Source organism: Rhinoderma darwinii, chromosome 5 (genome assembly GCF_050947455.1).
Source record: "Rhinoderma darwinii isolate aRhiDar2 chromosome 5, aRhiDar2.hap1, whole genome shotgun sequence".
Classification (NCBI taxonomy): domain Eukaryota; kingdom Metazoa; phylum Chordata; class Amphibia; order Anura; family Rhinodermatidae; genus Rhinoderma; species Rhinoderma darwinii.
In genome coordinates, this window is record NC_134691.1 from 265555333 (window position 1) to 265575425 (window position 20093).

The window sequence follows — 20093 nt, forward strand, 5'->3', positions numbered from 1 at the left end:
TCTTAATGGACAACTGGACGTGTTTTACTTTTTGACCAAGTGGGCGTTGTGGAGAGAAGTATATGATGCTGACCAATCAGTGACCAATCAGCGTCATACACTTCTCCCCATTCATTTACACAGCATATAGTGCTCTTATTACATCACTATGTGCAGCCACATAAACACACTATAACGTTACTCAAGTGTCCTGAAAGTGAATATACATTACCTTCAGCCAGGACGTGATGTCTATTCAGAATCATGACACTTCTGTAGTGTCTGTGTGATATTTACAGCTAGGCAAGCATAATCTTGCAAGAATACAATGTAATCTGTTTTTAAAAACTAGATTATATCACTCAGACGCTACAGAAATGTCAGGATTCTGAATAGACATCACGTCCTGGCTGGAGGTAATGTCTATTCACTGTCAGGACACTTGAGTAACGTTATAGTGTGTTTATGTGGTCAAAAAGTAAAACACGCCCAGTTGTCCATTAAGAAAGTCATTAGCATAAAGCTAAAATAGGTCATAACTCCGTAAAAAATGATCGTTTTTCTAAATAAAAAAACACTGTTGTAATCTGCATTACAGCGCCAATCACATTATGTAGAAGATAGGGCACTTATAATTACAGCCTTCTCGCATTGAAGTAAATGCCTTGACAACCCATTTAAGAGTATCATGTTGCAATATGTATTGCATATGTATATACAATATTATAGCAGATATAGCTTTATGCAAGAATGTCAATGTTGAAGTACATGTTAAAGGAGCACTCCACTTTATTTTTTATTGCACTCTCCATTAGTACATTGGTGTTTCAGTAGGGTGCTGTGTGCAAAAATACTTACCGATCCCCGCATCTTGTCATTTTTCGGGTCCAGCGCCGCTCACGTGATCTTATTTCTGGCCTGCTCTGTAATCGCTGCTTTTTAGAAAACCGGAAGTAAAGCTCTCAATGCATTCCTATGGAGCCTCATTCTGGCTCCCATACGAATGCATTGAGAGCCTGAGTTCCGGCTTATTCAAAAGAACAGTGACTCCGATCCCCGCATCTTGTATTTTTCGGGTCCATCATGTGATCTTCTCTCTGACTTGTCTGGAGTCACTGTGCTTTTGAATACTTTTTTAAGTGTGATCCCACTGTACACAACATGTACCTTTTCATGGTATGGCTTCATAGAGAGAGATTGTACTCTAAAAATATGTATAGACAGTCACCTCTTTGATAACAGACTAGGTTCTTCCATTTAAACAGAATTCCAACTGCATACACATGTTTACTATCATAGACTGTGGAATGTGTTTTTCCCTTGACATTAATCTCTAATATCCGCATTTCCCCTACAGCCTTCCTATGCAGAATTTGATATCAGTGGTAATGTTTTGGGTCTGGTCTTCAATCAAGGAATGATATGGTAATGTAATTTTAATACTGAAATCAGTTTTTTGTATTTCATGTATAATTTCTGTTTGCGACACTTCATATTTCTTGCAGAAGAACTTTTGTGACATCTAAATTTCCAGCATTTATTTTATTCAAAAGACACATAATTGAAAATGTCATATTTCAATTGTTATTAGTGGTAGTATTCGTTTATGCGCAGCTGTGTTTACGTAACCCCTTCCCGCCCAATCATGTGCAGTTACGTCGTCAGCGCTAATGTGTTAGCGCCTTCTCACGTAACTGTACGTGATGGTGATGGAGCGGGCTCAGAGGCTGGATTAGCTCCATCACCAGTGGGTGTCAGCTGTATATTACAGCTGACATCCCGCTGTAACGGGCAGACCGGAGCTGGGCTCCGATCCTGCCGATTAACCCTTAGATACAGCGATCAAGCGATCGCTGCATCTAGATGGTTTCTAGCCTGTCGGCATCCCTGCGTCGCAGTCGCCGGGATGCTGGTAGTTGCTATGGCAACCGGAGGCCTAACAATGGCACCCTGGTCTGCTAAGCACAGAAGCCTTGTAGGCCCCGCCCGGAGGCGGGGCCTAAAAGGCTTACTATCAAGGGCAAGAATATGGCACAGGCTCAGAAGCTGAGCCTGCACCATCATCCACGGGTGTCAGCTGTATATTACAGCTGACATCCCGCTGTAACGGCCAGGACCGGAGCTAGCCTCCGATCCGGCTGATTAACCCCTTAGATGCAGTGATCAAAAGCGATCGCTGAATCTAGGTGGTTAGATCGCACCCGATGGTTGCTATGGAAACGATCGGCACCCGCATAGGGGCTGATGGTTGCTATGGAAACCGGAGGCCTGACAATGGCCTCCTGGTCTGCCTAGTACGGAAGCCTATTAGGCCCAGCCTGCAGGCGAAGCCTAATAGACTTGCTGTCAGTGAATAACTGACAGTTCTAATACACTGCACTATGTAGGTAGTGCAGTGTATTAGAATAGCGATCAGGGCTTCATGCCTTCAAGTCCCCTAGTTGGACAAAAAAAGTTTAAAGAAAGTTATTAAAAATGTAAAAAAGTAAAGAAGTTTCAAGTTAAAAAAACAATAACTGCCCTTTTTCCCATAATAAGTATTTTATTATAGGAAAAAAATACTGAAAACATAAAAAAAGTACACATATTTGGTATCACCGGCCATAACGACCCAAACTATAAAGATATCATGTTATTTTCCCCACACGGTGAACACCGTAAGAAAAACAAAAAAAAATCTATTTCAGAATCGCTGTTCTTTGTTCGCCACCCCTCCCAAAACATGGAATAAAAGTGATCAAAATGTTGCATGGTCCCAAAATTGTACCAATAAAAACTACAGCCCATACTGCAAAAATAGGCCCTCCCACAGCTTTTTTTGACGGAAAAATAAAAAACATACGGCTCTCAGAATCTAGTGATACAAAAATATAAATGCTTTAAAAAGAAAGTGATTATATTGTGCAAACGATGTAAAATATAAAAAAAACTATATACATCGTCGTAATTGTATCGAGGCAAATGATAAATGCCTTGATGGGTGTAGTTTCCAAAATGGGGTCACTTCTCAGGGGATTCTACTGTACTCTGGTACCTCAGGGACTCGGCAAGCATGGCACCCATACACCAATCCAGCAAAATCTACGCTCTAAAAGCCAAATGGTGCTCCTTCCATTTTGAGCTCTGCCATGTGCCCAAACAGCAGTTTAGGTCAACACATGGGGTATTGCCATACTCGAAATTGAGTAACAAATTGTGTGGTGTTTTCTCTCCTATTGCCCCTTGTGAAAATAAAAAATTGAGAGCTAATACTACATATCTTTGGAAACATTCTTTTTTTTCATTTTTACTGCCTAATTCTAATAAAATCTATGAAACACCTGTGGGGTCAAAATGCTCACTACACCCCAAGATGAATGCCCTGAGAGGTGTAGTTTCCAAAATGGGGTCACTTGTCAGGGTTTTCTACTGTACTGGTACCTCAGGGGCTCTGCAAATGCGACATGGCGCCTAGAAACCCATCAAGTCTGCATGCCAAGAAGTGCTCCTGCCATCCTGAGCCCTACTGTGTGTCCAAACAGAAGTTTATGACCACATATGGGGTATTGCCATACTCAGAAGAAATTGCTTTACAAATGTTGGTGTGTTTTTTCTCCTTTATTCCTTGTAAAAATGTGAAAATTCTATGTTTCAAGGACTTAAACTTTGATAATCCCGTGATCAGAAGAACAAAGTTTTTGCTGCGTTTCAGAGAGCGCCATGGTCCTTCATAGTTTACAAAGGCACAGCGGTTCGTCCATACAGGTGGCATGTACCTGGTACTGCAGCTCAGTCCTATTTACGTACATACCGGACACAGTCAAACTCGTATGTACAGCTCAGTACCTGTGTAAGCAAAGAAGGGACTGCGGCCATCAATGTTTTAGTCTCAAAAAAAACCTTTAAGGCCCATTTACAAGTCACATTTATGGTAAACCGTAGATGTACAAAATCATTACGACCCGAAGGGGATGTTCACACGGCTTATTTTCGGCTGTTTTTTTTCGGGCCGTAAACGGCCGTAAAAGTTCAAAAAATCGGAAAGCAGAACGCCTCCAAACATCTGCTCATTGATTTAAATGGGAAAAACGGCGTTCCGTTCCGACGGGGCGTTTTTTTACGCGGTCATTTGAAAAACGGCCATGTAAAAAAAATGCCTGCGAAAAAGAAGTGCATGTCACTTCTTGAGCCGTTTTTGGAGCCGTTTTGTCATTGACTCGTAAAAAACGCTGCGAAAAACACAAGTTGCTAAAAAAAACGGCTCCGTATTTTCAGACGCTTTTTGCTAAGTGTGTGAACATACCCTAAGATGGAAATTAAGATCATTACATCTATCATTCGTAGAAGGAAATTTTTTAATGCAAGATTGATTATACTAGAGATTTAAACAATAACAATATTTTTTATGCATAAACTACCAGTTTTCCTAAATAATAAACGTTGAAAGTACCATGACGAAAAAAACGTAATCCTATTAATAATTATGTCTAAGTGGGTCTAAATCTCTGATAAATTTTGCTAGTGTCATCTGTGGTGTTATAGGTAATATCATCAAAAGTAGGTCATTAAGAGGTCAGTTCATAACCCCTTCTGACAAAAGATACATCTGATTTACATAAGGAATGCATATCTTTGGCCATCAAAGGACGTCCACTGTCTGACAAATGTTTAATTGGCCCTTTCCTCACCAAGGTACGAGATGTGTTGATTAAGAATTTGTCACTAGGGCCTGTATCTAGCATTAGATAGCATTCTCACCCAGGGTTAGAAGTAATTGCCCACACATCCTGACCAAACATCTAAAGCTATGCAAATGGATGCGTGTGGTGTGTCTGCCCTGTGGACGAGGAGAAACATGTGACAATGGCCTATGTTCAAAGAAAGTATGATACATCAAGGCAAACCCCATCATAATTGATATTTGTAGTGACCCACATAGCTAGTTATGATCAGGGGAAATAGCCCTCATATATATGTCAAATTCACATCCCAACACCCAGAGGAACTACCTGGAATTGACTGTTGGCTAAAAACATGGGCCTATTACAGTGGTGTTTGATATGCCCTGGTTGGTAAATGTCTGCACAGGTGAATGCACAAAATATTAGATTTATAGGAGATTCCTGCAAGAACTCTATAGTACTCTATAGAAATACAACAGTGTAATGGGAGGAGTATGCTTCATTATCATATGAACAGCCTCATCTCAGTGACATCACCAGCCAGCCAGTGAACTGGGGGGAAAAAACTGGGTTAAAAATGCCAGGTGAAGTGAGGGTCAGTTGTCAGTCGTTGGGGATCCATATCTCGGTTGGAGTGACTGCCCATATTTTCAGCTGTCCCCACAGCCAGGATATCACTGCTGTACATCAGTAAGGTTTTGTTCTGTTTCTTTTATCCCTTTTATTTTTATAAACTGAATGCATTGTAACTGTATGTATATTTTTCATCTTTTAATCTGACAACTATTTTTTGTATTGCACTGCACTATTGTGTATTAAATTTGAAATATTAATTAGTCTCTTCCTTGTAGTCTTAGGGTATGTTCACACGGCGGGGGTCCGTAACGGCTGAAATTACGGGGATGTTTCAGCCTGAAAACATCCCCGTAATATCAGCCGTACCGGCATGTGCAGGCGCTTGAACGCCGCGTCAATTACGGGCGTAATTAGCGCTGCTATTCATTGGAGTCAATGAATAGCGGCTCCAATTACGGCCAAAGAAGTGACAGGTCACTTCTTCTACGCGGGCGTCTATTTACGCGCCGTCATTTGACAGCGGCGCGTAAATACACGCCTCGTGTGAACAGACAAACGTCTGCCCATTGCTTTCAATGGGCAGATGTTTGTCAGCGCTATTGAGGCGCTATTTTCGGCCGTAATTCGGGGCAAAAACGCCCGATTTACGTCCGTAAATAGGCCGTGTGAACATACCCTTACAGAACTTAATCTTCCGAAGGTGAAGAACGTTACCTGTATTTTATGTTCCATTTTGATAATCTGTTATTGTAACTGGTGTAAGGGAACATAGAGACGTAGGCTCCTATTGCCTAGATAAGTATAGGTGGTGGTAGTATACTTTGGTATAAATTATTAGGGTGTTGGAAATGTATGTGAGTAATTTAGCAGAATCCTGTCTTCTAGAGTAGGGATACATTAAATGACCAAACCGAAAAAGCAGCATGAATCAATATGCCCCAATAAAAAGTAAATGAGGTAAATATAAGGTTCAATGGGTTGATTCTAGGGTGTTAAACCCAAAAAGCATCACACCTTAATATATTGAGCCGAAAGAAGAATGGATGCTGAGAAGCGGAGAAGTAGTGAAAAATACAAAAATACTTTATTAACATAAGATATACAGTACAATAATGATAAAAAAATCCATAGACCAACAGTTAAAACACGGAAATTCAACTGGGGATTACCCAAGTATTCACAAGTGACTAATTAGATGTATGTTGGTCCCCCAATAAAGATAGTATGTTTAGCTAGTACAGGTGACCATAATTGACTATAAAGTAAATTTATGAATAATGATGTAAAATATATGTCAATAGTCAGCACGAATGAACAATTCAAGCAAATGCAGATATGGCCCATCAGCATAATGTACTCATAATATAAATGAGAATGATAACTAGGAGATTCAAACAGTAGGTAATATTTGATCAGTGTACAAACAAAATACTGGACAACATACATATAATATGCATGCAAAAATGATTAAACATGCATTGAAGGAATGAGAGAGGTATATTAGGAGAGTGAATAGAGCATAACGTGGAAGTCAAACATTCCCATGGTAAAAAACGGGAAGAGCCACAGCTGAGATCCACCCCTATCTTATGTTAATAAAGTATTTTTGTATTTTTCACTACTTCTCCGCTTCTCAGCATCCATTCTTCTTTCGGGATACATTAAATGAGTTGAGGATTCTGAGGGTAGGAGGCAGCCAAAGTTTATAGGACACAGGGTTTATTTGTTGCAAGACCTGCTCCCAGGTCCGAGGAATCTGGGAGCAAATTTGTAAGAAGGAATTTTTAAGCGGATGTTTTTAGAAGATTACCAGACTTCGGTTTCAGGGGGAAACTGAGGAGGTTCTCTTCTTCGCCTTCAGCATTCCTCATCATGCGGTCGACTGCCTGTAGGATGGATGACCTGGTCAGCGGCCAGATGTGAAGAAATTCCCCAAACACAGAGTTATCTGCGGGTACCTGAGATGTAACAGGAACTGGAAGAGGGACTCGTGGATGTTGGCTGTAACCGATGAAGAATAGAGTAGAGGCAGTAGATTCACTTGTGTGGTTGTTATAGGAGATCTCGGCCCAAGGAAGAAGCTGCACCCAGTTGTCATGCTGAACAGAAATGAAGTGACGAAGGTAATTCTCCAATATTTGGTTAATTCTCTCAACTTGGCCATTAGACTGAAGATGATAGGTGGAGGAAAAGTCCAATTTTATATCATGGAGTTTACAGAGTGCTCGCCAGAACATTGAAGTGAATTGAAACCCTCGATCAGTCATGATATGGGGAGGCAAGCCATGCAGACGAAAGATATGTTTTATGAAGAGGTTAGCCAGTTTAGGAGCAGAGGGAAGACCTGTTAGTGGGATGAAATGTGCCATCTTGGAAAAACGGTCCACCACCACCTAGACAGTAGTGCATCCATCCGAAGGAGGAAAATTTGTAATAAAGTCCATTGCAATATTATGCCAGGGAGCATTGGACACTGGTAGGGGTTGGAGCAGGCCAGCAGGTGCGGAATGAGCAGCTTTATTAGAGGCACAGACAGTGCAGGAGGAGACAAAGTCCACAATATCTTTAGGCAACCTGGGCCACCAGTATTGGCGTGCAATAGGTCCCGAGTTTTACGGACGCCAGAGTGCCCAGCCAGTTTGGAACTGTGACCCCAGCGGAGAATCTTTCTGCTATATGCAAGACGGACTAAGGTCTTCCCAGGTGGAATGTCTCTAATTTGCAAAGGACTTGACGAACATACTTTCGATGTGTTGTCAGATCAGGTGAGTAGATCAGGATGTCGTCCAAATACACCACCATGCAGATGTCGAGGAGATCCCGGAAGATGTCATTCATGAATTTCTGGAATACTGCTGTACAGTAAAAAATAGTGTAGTACCGTGTTAGCCAGAAACAATATGCAATGTTAAATACCTTTGTGTCAAAAAAGACAAAAGTATAGAAGGTATGATACCTTTATTGGCTAACCATAAAAGTTCTATATGCAAGCTTTCAGAGCACAGAGGCTCCTTCTTCAGGCAGTTTACAAATGAATGACTTAGAAAAAAGCACAACATTAAGATGTTACACAAAGACAATTAGTACATGAGGTGATATATCATTAAGATAAGTCGGGGCAATAAAACTGAGGTTATAGGGGTGATGACTTAGGAGTTAAGGCATCTGGAGTCAGTCTGATGGGGGATGTGACGTGTGTCCATGTAGTGGCTCATAAATCCTGGTGTTAGATTGAGGCCTTGTGTCAATGACTGGAATTTTATCATCATCTTGAATTCCCAAATTTTTCTCTCTCTTTGTTTTTAAAATGACCCTTTAGTATTAGGACTTTTAAATCTGCCAAACTGTGATCAGGTCCAGAAAAGTGTTTTCCCACGGGTGTATCCACCTCCTGTTTTATTGTATGTCTGTGAAGATTCATCCTGGTTTGTAGTTTTTGTATGGTTTCTCCAATGTAGATTCCTTTATTGATGCACCTTGTACACAGGATCATGTACACTACATTGGAGGATGTACAGGAGAATGAGCCAGTGATTTTATATTCCTGCTGCGTGTTTGGGATGTGGATGGTGTTTGATGACAAGATGTTGGTACAGGTCTTGCATTTTCTACTGTTGCAAGGAAAAGTGCCAGTCTCTGATGGTGATGAGAGGGCACTTCTGACCAGGAGATTTTAAAAACAACAGAGAGAGAGAAAAATTTGGGAATTCAAGATGATGATAAAATTCCAGTCATTGACACAAGGCCTCAATCTAACACCAGGATTTATGAGCCACTACATGGACACACGTCACATCCCCCATCAGACTGACTCCAGATGCCTTAACTCCTAAGTCATCACCCCTATAACCTCAGTTTTATTGCCCCGACTTATCTTAATGATGTATCACCTCATGTACTAATTGTCTTTGTGTAACATCTTAATGTTGTGCTTTTTTCTAAGTCATTCATTTGTAAACTGCCTGAAGAAGGAGCCTCTGTGCTCTGAAAGCTTGCATATGGAACTTTTATGGTTAGCCAATAAAGGTATCATACCTTCTATACTTTTGTCTTTTTTGACACAAAGGTATTTAACATGGAATACTGCTGGAGTGTTACACAGACCGAATGGCATCACAAGGTACTTGTAGTGTCCGTCTCGAGTGTTGACTGCGGTCTTTCACTCATCACCCTGACGAATCTAGACCAGGTTGTAAGTCACATGTAAGTCCAGTTTAGTAAAAATCTTGGCTCCACGTATGTGATGAAAGAGCTCAGAGATTAGCGGCAGGGTATACTTGTTCTTGACCAGGATCTTGTTAAGACTGCGTTAATCAATACAGGGTCGAAGAGATCCGACTTTTTTCTTTACGAAAAAGAACCCAGCTCCGGCCGGATAAGTGGACTACTGAATGAACGCCCTCTCAAGGTTCTCCTTGACATAAGCCGACATGGCCTGGGTCTCTGGCAAGGAGAGAGGATATACCCGTCCTTGAGGAGGTGTCTGGAAGCAGTTCTATTGGGCAATCGTAGGATTGGTGAGGGGGAAGAACTTCAGCTTCCTTTTTGCTGAAGACGTCCGCGAATCCAGCATAAAGTGAAGGTAGTCCAGAGAGTGATAGAGGCAGAGAAGGCAAGATAGGACGAACCTGTGGAAAGCAGCGGTGGTGACACTTGGAGCCCCATTGGAGGACATCTCCGGAGTTCCAGACGAGAACCGCAGCATGTAAACGAAGCCAAGGCAGGCCTAGCAAAATAGGATTGACGACTTTAGGCAGGACAAAGAAGACAATTTGTTCCCCATAGAGGATTCCGACTTGAAGTCTCAGTGGTTCAGTCCTGAACAATATAGGATCGGGCAGAGGTTGTCCATTCACCGAGGCAACAGCCAGGGGTCTCTCTAAAGGAACCATGGGCAACTGGATATGATCTACTAGATCCTGTTGAATGGAGTTTTCCGTGGATCCGGAATCCATATAGGCAGAAACATTATGCGTTTTTTCACGACAAACAATGGTCACATGAATGGACAGTTTGGGAGTGGATTTGGCAACCAGTGTTGTTCCACCTAGAATGGTCTCTCCAACCAATCCTGGAATTTCCCAGCTTCTGAGGATATTGACACACAAAATGGCCTCCGAGGACGTAATACAAACAAAGTCCAGACGTGCGTCTACGCTGTTTTTCCTGAACGGACAATTTGAATCGGTTCACCTGCATGGAACAACAGTAGAGGGTAGCAGGGATTGATGAAACTTGGGTGCCAGTTTAGGGTACTTTCTGTCTCAACTAACCTCCTGGACCCATTCCTGAATTCTCATGTAGATCCGGGTTGCTAACAAAAGGTCGCAACGAAGGGCTCATTGTTCCAGGACAGTTCTGCTGCCAGGGTGCGGAACTGGATTGGATATTCTCCAACCGTGTTCTCACCTTGACGGAGGGTAAGAAGGGATGAAGCTGTGGAAGATGACCGACCAGGTTCCTCGAAAACAGTGCGCAAAGTCTGTAGGAATAATTGCAAGTTTGAGATTTCAGTACCCTCACGTTCCCAAATAAGATTAACCCATGCCAGGGCCTTGCCAGTAAGGAGAGAGATGATAAAAGCAATCTTGGTCTCATCGGAGGGAAACAACCTTGCGTGCAGCCTGAAGTGGATCTGGCATTGATTAATAAATCCTCTGCAGGTCTTTGCATCCCCATCGTAGCGAGGTGGTAGCGGCAGGGAGATTCTGGAGTCAGCACTGATGGGAGGAGCAATAGGAGGAGGTACCATGGTGATTTCAGCAGGAGCATCCAATCGATGCAAGATGGAGTTCACTGCCTGTAGAAGCTGATCCTGCCGTGACCGAAGGTCTCACATGTTCGCTTGCATCGCTTGGAATGCCGTCGTGGTCTTGGACTGACCAGCGGGGTCCATGGCCTGAGAGTACTGTCACAGCTGTAGGGAATGTGGACCCACCCAGAGAAGCAGCTGGCCAAACAACAGTCAATAACAGTCTCTCGGATATAAGTACCTGGATGATCAGGGAGATACTCGAAGTTGCAGACACGTGGTGAAGCAGGCACAGATGATGTTTGGCGTAGCAGATGACACCAGACATGGCAGATCACACCAGACATGGCAGATGGCAACTGACGAGGCAGATGGCAACAGATGTGGCAGATGAGGTACACACGACTCTTACAATAGGCTTAGGAAAAAAACACAGCAACAGGATACAGGATACGGGAAGCAGGATACGGGAACAGTGGGAGCAGGATACAACTAAGGAACTAATTGCATAGCCGAACACAGGAATACAAACAACGCTCAGGCAAGGAGAAGAAGGGCTTACTGGGCTTACTGGGTTGATTGGAAAACTTTAGACAGGTGCGTGCACTGGCCCTTTAACCCCTTCCCGACATCCGTCTAACGTCTAATAGAGAGCGCAGCATCTGAGGTTTTTTTACCTGACCGGCATGCAATCGCTGGGTTGCTATGGCAACTAGAGGCCAAATAATGGACTCCGTGTCTGCCTTGTACGGAAGCCGAGGAGGACCCTCCGGCGGGTCCTCATAGGCTTGCTGTCAGTGAATAACTGACACCTCGAATACACTGCACTACATTTGTATTAGACTAGAGATCGGGGCATCAGGCCCTCAAGTGCCCTAGCTGGACAAATAAAAAAAGTTAAAAAAAAGCTAATAAAAATGTTGTAAAAAAATGAAAACACACACGTTTCAAGTAAAAAAAAAAAGCCAAACTGCTTTTTTTCACATAATAAGTGTTTTATTATTGAAAAAAAACGTAAAAAATAAAAAAAACTTTACATAATTGGTATCGCCGCATCAATAACGACCCAAACTATATAAACTCTTATGTAATTTATCCCGCATGGTGAACGCTGTAAAAAAAAATAATTAAAAGCTATGCCAGAATTCCTGTTTTTAGGTCACATCTCCTCCCAAAAAATAGAATTAAAAGTGATCAAAAAGTCAAATTTCCTTCAAAATAGTGCCAATAAAAACGACATCCCATCCAGGAAAACAAAATCCCGGACACAGCTTTGTCCATGCAAAAATAAAAAAGTTATGGGTCTTAGAATATGGCGACACAGAAAACAAATGATTTTTGAAAAAAAGGGATTTTATTTTGCAAAAGCTGCAATACATGAAAAAACTATATCAATTTGGTATTGCTGTAATCGTATCGACCCACAGAATAAAGTTAACATGTAATTCATGGCGCACGGTAAATTCTGAAAAAAAAAACAATAGAAAACTATTCCAGAATTGCTAGTTTTTGGTCATTTCCTCATTCAAAAAATAAAATAAAAAGTGATCAAAAGTCATGTGTCCCAAAATAATACCAATAAAATTCACAAGACCCCACACCGCTCCATCAACCGAAAAATAAAAAAGCTATGGCACTAGTAATGCGGTGATGAAAAAACATCCCGATGTGCAGGCCGGAGGGGAACATTCCTTCATTTTCAGGGCCATAGTATTTAGGAACTAGGAAAGGAAAGGACATAGCACATCTGCTTGAAGCGAGGGCGCCTGTATTATACCAGGGCAACACTTTCGCAGCAAAATTTCCCAAACTACGAAGGAGAAAAAGTCCCCAAAAGGTGCAGAGTGTTACTAAAGGGGGATAAGAAAGAATAAAGAGTGTGACACTTGCCTGCGCATAACGTACCACACATCTATGGATAATTTTATTATTTATCCCATTATTATACCCTCTTATTATGCCCTGATGTACTTCGCATGGATTACCTATGCCCCCACCTTATAAACTGAAATACCAGTAAAATTCAAACAAAATTACTACCAAGCAAAATCCATGCTCCTCCCAGTCGACTGCGCTATTGATTCCGTCAAAAAACCGGAAACCTGCTGTAACGGTGACAAACGGAAACCATTAGCAATGTTTCCGTCACCATTGATATCAATGGTGATGCAAACAGAAGCTGTGGTTTCCGTTTGACTTTCTGTTTGCGGGGTTCCACAACGGAAACCTCCGACGGAACCCCTGAACGGAAAGCGAACGCTGATGTGAACCAGCCCTTAGTCTGCGCATGTGAAGAAAAATAATGGATCCGTTAGACGTAATGCATAACTAATACAAACGGATGGCATATCAGTTTGTTTCAGTCATCCATTGACTTCAATGTTAAAAATAACAGGAAAGCTCCTTTCCGTCAGGTTTCTGTCATTTTTGACTAAAACAATAGCGGATTAGACTAATGTATCTCTTCTGTCAAAAAAACGGAACAACCTGACGGAACGGAGCTTAACTGAGCACAACTGATGCAAAAATAAAACCAATTGAAATCAATAGGTTTTTTGACAGAAACGTTAACTTAAGTTTTTGTGGTCCTCTGACAGATACGCTAGAACGGAAGCCACATCGCAGATGTGAACGCAGCCTTAGGGCCTGTTCACATCACCGTTACCTGTACGTCGAGGAGTTCTGTCTGAGGATTCGTCAAGTTGACCCCTCAACGGAAAGGCAAACGGAAACCTAAGCTTCCGTTTCCCTCACCATTGCTATCAATGGGGACGGAAATCTAGCTAATGGTTTCTGTCTGTCACTGTTGTAACAGGGTTACGTTGTTCTTGACGGAACCAATAGAGAAGTCAACTGCACTATTGATTCCGTCAAAACGACGGAACCCTGTCACAACGGTGACAGACGGAAACCATTAGCTAGGTTTCCGTCACCATTGAGTTCAATGGTGAGGGAAACGGAAGCTGAGGGGTTAACCCGACGGAAACCTCCGACAGAACCCCGCAACGGAACACAGATGGTGAAGTGAACACAGCCTTACAGAACATACATGTATAGAGGCAACATAGAGGACACATCCATGGGCTAAGTGAATAGGAATAATGGTAAACAGTTACTTTACTATGTGAGTATTTACTTATATAACATGGCTGCCTGTCTCTAGATGAAATGTAAAATGGACCTCTGTCTGTAGGTAATGTTGTCATGTTGTTAATAAAGATAATTGATTAAAGACACAGACACACACAGGAGACGGAGAAAAATATAAAAGCTGCTCCTACACAGACACTGGCAAATATAATGCTAAGATGCTGCTTTAGGTAGAAATACTTTTTACTCCTCGGTAAAATAATATTTACCTGTTATATACCAGTACAGTGTTACCTGAATGCCAGTGGTCACATGATGTGTGGTGGGTCACATGACTGACGCCATGTTTGTTCTGTTCAGTTAGCCCATGGTTGCATTACAATGGAGTAACCTATGGGCAATACCAGTAGGAGGAGGCTACTGCAGTGGTATAAGAAAGGTATGTCAGCAGAATTGTATATGAGAAAATTGTATGATTTCCTATGCCATAAATAAATAAATTAAATAAATAAAAAACGGATAACCACTTTATTGTTTTGTCCTGTCTAGAGTTGTTTCATTGCCACAACTTTGTTATAATTATCCAATATCTTCTCTGTATCTGTCATATGTTGAATCGTAACACAGACGTGTCAGTTTACTTCATATATACTTTGTTGTTCTTTGCTAAAAATTCAATAAACAAACAGTTAAATAAAAAAATTAAACAACTCGTCCCCCAAAGAATAAGCCCTCATACAGCTACAGCAACGAAAAATCTAAAAGCTACGTCCCTCAGAACGCAGTTATGTAAAACCTAAAAAGAATGGCTGCATCTTCAAGTACCAAAATAGCTACGAACTGATGGTAGGCCATCAATATCAGTTCGGTGGGGGTCCACAACCACCAGTCAACTTTTTCAAGGGGCCACAGTAGTTAGGCTTCCTCTATTTAAATTCTAAGAATACATTTAAAAACAAATACAATTCGTCCTGCAAAAAATGAGCATCCTAAAGCTGAATTGTTGAAATAATACAAAGTTACAGGCAGGGCCGCCATCAGCGGGGTATTACTGGTACTCCCATCAGGGGCCCGACCACATGGATGAAGAAAAGGGGCCCGCCGGGCTGCTGTCGCCCCCCCCTCGGACCGTTGCCCCCCCTCGCAACGCTCACGGGCCCCCCCTCGCAACGCCCGCGGCACCCCCCTAGCGACCCCCCCCCCTAGCGACACTCCCCTAGCAACACTCGCGGCACCCCCCTAGCGACCCCCCCCTTAGCGACACTCCCCTAGCAACACTCGCGGCAGCCCCTGCATACCTGTTGTAGCTTCACTGGACGGGGAAGATGCAGCATGTGCTGAAGCTGTGTGTGGAGATCCCGCCCCCCAGCTCCTCTACACTGCCGACCAGACCTGCAGGCTGGTGAGTATTTTCCCCTATCCTTCCTGCTTCCCATCCCCCTGACCCCATTTGTAGATTGTATAAAGTTGGTCAAAAAGTTTTTTGGTATTTTTTCGTTTTCCTAGCGTTTTTTTGCCGCGATTTTCGTAATCGCGGCAAAAATGGCGCAGTTTTTGTATCACAAACCGAACATGGACATCTGAATAAGCCACTTACTTGCCTCCTATTTTTGGTGCGGATTGCGCACTGAAAATTCACTACAAATTAAAATATAAGGCCTTATTCACACGAACGTGTTATACGTCCGTGATACTTATTACGTCGCATGGGCCTATGTTAGTGAATGGGGCTGTTCAGACTGTCAGTGAATTTCACGCAGCGTGTGTGCGCTGTGTAAAACTCACGACATGTCCTATACTTGCCCGTGTTTCGCGCAGCACACACCCATTGAAGTCATTGGGTGCGTGCAAATCGTGCACGGCACACGGAAGCACTTCCGGGTGACGCGCGTGATTCTCGCTACAGTAGGTAAAGAAGTGAAGGGTAACATAAAAGCCCCCCCTTCTTTACTGTGTTGTAACATAAAAACAGAGTGTCATAATGATGCCGGCTGCGCGAAAATCACGCAGCCGCGCACCATATGCTGATGCCACACTGAACTTTTGCTCGGGCAAAATGCAGCGTTTTTTGCGCGTGCAAAACGGACACGTTCGTGTGAATAAAGCCTAAGGCGATATTCAGACCAACGTGTGTGAAATCAGACGTGAAGAACAGCCGTTTTTTGTGGACGATTTGCAGCCGTGCGGGACCCGTTTTCACACATCCCTCATAGACTTGAGTCTATTGAGGGATCCGTGAAAACGCACAAAAATAGGACATGTCCTATTTTTTGACAGGCCCTTCACACGATCCGTTAGAACAACAACCGTGTGAATAGCCCCATAGAAATACATGCAGCCGTGTGACGGCCATTAAAAAAACGTCCTTCACACGGACGATTAACACGTTAGTCTGAATAAGCCCCAACTCATGTGAATGGGGTTTGTCAGAACGTCATGCACGTGCAGAATTTGACCCCACAAATAATTTTTTTTCAGCTTCCCAGTACATTATGCGGCACAATAAATGGTGCCATGAAAAACTACAACTTGTACCGCAAAAAACAAGCCCTCAAGTAAAAAAAATTATAGCTTTTGGAAGGTGGAGAGGAAAAAACAAAAGTTAAAATCCAAAAAATGGCTGAGGAGGGAAGGGGTTAAATAAGCTGCATGCCTATTAGCCCTTATTCACACGACAGGGTTTCCCAGCCGTCACCCGGCTGCAGTAGGAACAATAGACCCCTAAAGGGCTATTCACACGACCAATTTTTTGACGGGCCGGGAAAACTGGCCGTCAAAAAATGGGACATGCCCTATTTTCGGCCGTTTACCCGGCCGCCCGGCTCCCATAGAAGTCTATGGGGCCGGGTAATACCCGGCCATCACCGGAATGTGTCCCGAGTGATGGCCGTGTCTACCGTCGCTCGCTCTCTCCTCCTCACAGCGCAGAGTGCATGTGAGGAGGAGGAGTTTATCTCATTCAGAAGAAGCGCTCTATACTGGAGGTAACACTGTGGGGGTACTGCTGTAGCGACGTCCCTGCTCTGCTATGTGCAGGGGTACTGTGTGGCAGGGCTGGGGTGTACAGCAGGTGGAAGGGGGCGCTGCGCTGGCTCCCTTCCCAAATCGCCCTGGCCCGGCGGATCAGCCTCCTTTCCACCCTGGCGCTTCTTCAGGCATCGCTACAGCTATAGCGGCTGCTAGCGGCGACACCTACCATGGCCGATGGCGCCGCTAGCAGCTGCTGCGGCTGCTACTGCTGTAGCTTCGTCCCTGCTCTGCTATGTGCTAGCCCCACTTTAGCTCCCTGAAGGAGCGGAATCCCTGTGTGTTCGGGGATTCCGCTCCTGGACAGAGCGCTTGATGTCTCTGTCCATATCTGGGCAGTGACGACAGGGGAAACTCCTGAAGCGGAATCCCCGAACACTCTGTGACCGGGGATTCCACACCAGGAGAAGCCAGTAACGTTCAATGTCCATAAATGGACACAGACGACAGGGGCTTTTCCTGAAGTGGAATCACCGGCCACATGGGGATTCCCCTTCAGGAGTTGCCCCTGATGTCACTGTCCAGATATGCCCGGCCCGTAACGGATGCAAAACTAATGCAAACCGGCGGGACACTGTCGTGTGAATAAGGCCTTAGGGTATGTTCACACAATTAGCAAAAACAGTCTGAAAATACAGAGATATTCAAGGAAAAACAGCTGCTGTTTTTCAGAAGTTTTTTAAGCAAACTCGTGTTTGCTCATCCACTTCTCTTCGTTACCACCCAGCTTCTGGCAGTGCACAGACACACCGCGTGTCCTCGCGAGATCACACTGTGACGTCACTCACTTCCTCCCACAGGAACTTCATCGCGTCGGATAAGCGAGGACACGCTGTGTCTGCACTGCCAGAAGCTGGGTGTTAACGAAGAGAAGTGGATGATGCTGATCATACACTCCCATTCACAACGCCCAGCTAGTAAAAGAAGTAAAAACGCCCAGATGTACACACACAATACACGCCCAGTTGGACATAACTTTAAACACGCCCAGTTGTACTTAAGAAAGGCTCATTTGCATAAATATAAAAATGCTCATAACTTGGCCAAAAATGCTTGTTTTTGAAAAAAAAAACACGTTACTGTAATCTACATTGCAGCGCCGATCTGCTGCAATAGGAGATAGGGGTTTGAAAATCTGGTGACAGAGCCTCTCTAAGGCCCCTTCACATCGTATTGTTGCCCTAAGATTATCGTGTAGTCAGGAAATCTCCTACCTTACAGTATAAACAACGTAGATGATAATTCACAGGGCTCCATTATGTCCTTTTAGCCTCCGTCGGGCTGGTGGACGTCGGTTTACCTTCTTTTTGAAGGATGAAATGGCGTAGTAAATGTTGTTATTCCGGAGTCCCCAGGCAGCATCACAAGTGCTCTACCCGTGGACTTTGTCCCTGGGAGCTCCTGACATCACTGTCCATATATGTAAAGTGACATCAGGGGATTCTCCAGGGCCGGAATCCCTGGCCAGAATGTTGCCGACGCTCCGGCCGTGTACTCAGGCTTTGTGCAGCTTCGGACGTCACTATATGTATATGGACATCAGGAGCAGCGCCATAGTCCCTGGGCAGAGCGCTAGTAGAAGGCTCCAGCCCTGTTCATGGACAGTGACTTCAGTAGTTTCCCCTGGGCCATTCCCCAGGCGACGTATCCCACTATATGCCATACAGTCGGATACGTTTTAGCTAAATAGATCAAATTCCGGAGCATGAACCGGTCACTGCCGGCTCCATGGTTTTCTTCACTGTAATTGACATCAGCACCAAAATCATTTAATGCGAATAACGTACAAACGTGAGCGCCACACTTTCCATTGCCCACCCCCGGTAATGGAGGGGGGGGCCAGACATCATGGCTGTATGGGGCCCAGAAATTCCTGATGGCGGCCCTGGTTACAGGTCTCAAAATGCAGTGATGAAAAGCCTAAAATCGTTGCATTTTCAAGGACCAAAATAGCAGCGCCCTTGAAGGAGTTATTAGGTTAAGTGGTTTAGACAACCCCTTATCATAATTTGGGTTCCTCTACACACAGGGTGTCTCATTGTTGGAATCTCTGCTGAAGAAGCATAGTGATGAGGCAATTATAAGAATATAGGAGAAGATTTATTAAGACTGGCATTTCATATGCCATTCTTAATATAAAGAGCACTAGAGTAAAAATGTGTCTAATTTATTTTAAGGCGCACACCTCATAGATAATTAGGCGCATCTCTGGCTGTTTGTGTGTCAGAAAGGAAAATCTACGCCAGCTAAGAGCTGGAGTAGATTTCCGCTGTATTTTATGGCAGTTTCTGGTTTTAAGCATAATGACTTTGTAAGTTGAGTGACCACGCCCCCTCCCGCTAAGCCCTACCTACTTTTTTTAAAAATGTTTTTTTGCAGAAGTTTTGACTTTTCTATGCCAGAAAACGGGTGTTAAATGCTTAAAAAATTGCGTCCATATATTTGTTACTTGTTTTTATCTGCATAGTACCCAAATAAAGACCCTCTTGATTTAGATATGGTGAGAGTTGTGATAGATAATCTTCTATATGTTTATTTGGACTTTGCATTGAGCACCAGTAATTGCACAAGGATTTTTTATTTTATTTTGTATCTTTAGCAACAATCTTACCATGAAGCAGACCCAGTTGAAATGACCTAGCTTTGTAGATAGGTTATGAACTCCATGTCAATAGCTTAATTCCTAGACTTCAAAAAAAGCATGTTCCCAAGAAAATGTGGGCACTTAGGCCTCATGCACATGAACGTATTTTTTCCCTGCTGTAAATACTGGCGTAAATACGGGTCCTTGGTCACACGTATTCGACCCATATTGCACCAGTATTTACGGACCCGTGCCCGTAAATACAGGTCCGGTGTCACCAGTATTCCACCCGTATTTACGGGCACGTTTTCGCTGCAAAATTGCACCGCACTAATCGGCAGCCCCTTCTCTCTATCAGTGCAGGATAGAGAGAAAGGGCAGCCCTTTCCGAGGTAAAAGTAAAAGAAATTCATACTTACCCGGC

General features: G+C 43.4%; 1 protein-coding gene across 1 annotated transcript in view; it reads left to right on the forward strand.

The window, feature by feature from the left end:
- TMC2 (transmembrane channel like 2) overlaps nucleotides 1-20093 on the forward strand; it is a 189441-nt gene that overhangs the window by 139194 nt on the left and 30154 nt on the right. Inside the window, exon 15 of the mRNA XM_075828240.1 lies at nucleotides 1337-1404. Within this exon, the coding sequence (XP_075684355.1) occupies nucleotides 1337-1404 (68 nt within the window). The remainder of the gene's footprint in view (nucleotides 1-1336; nucleotides 1405-20093) is intronic.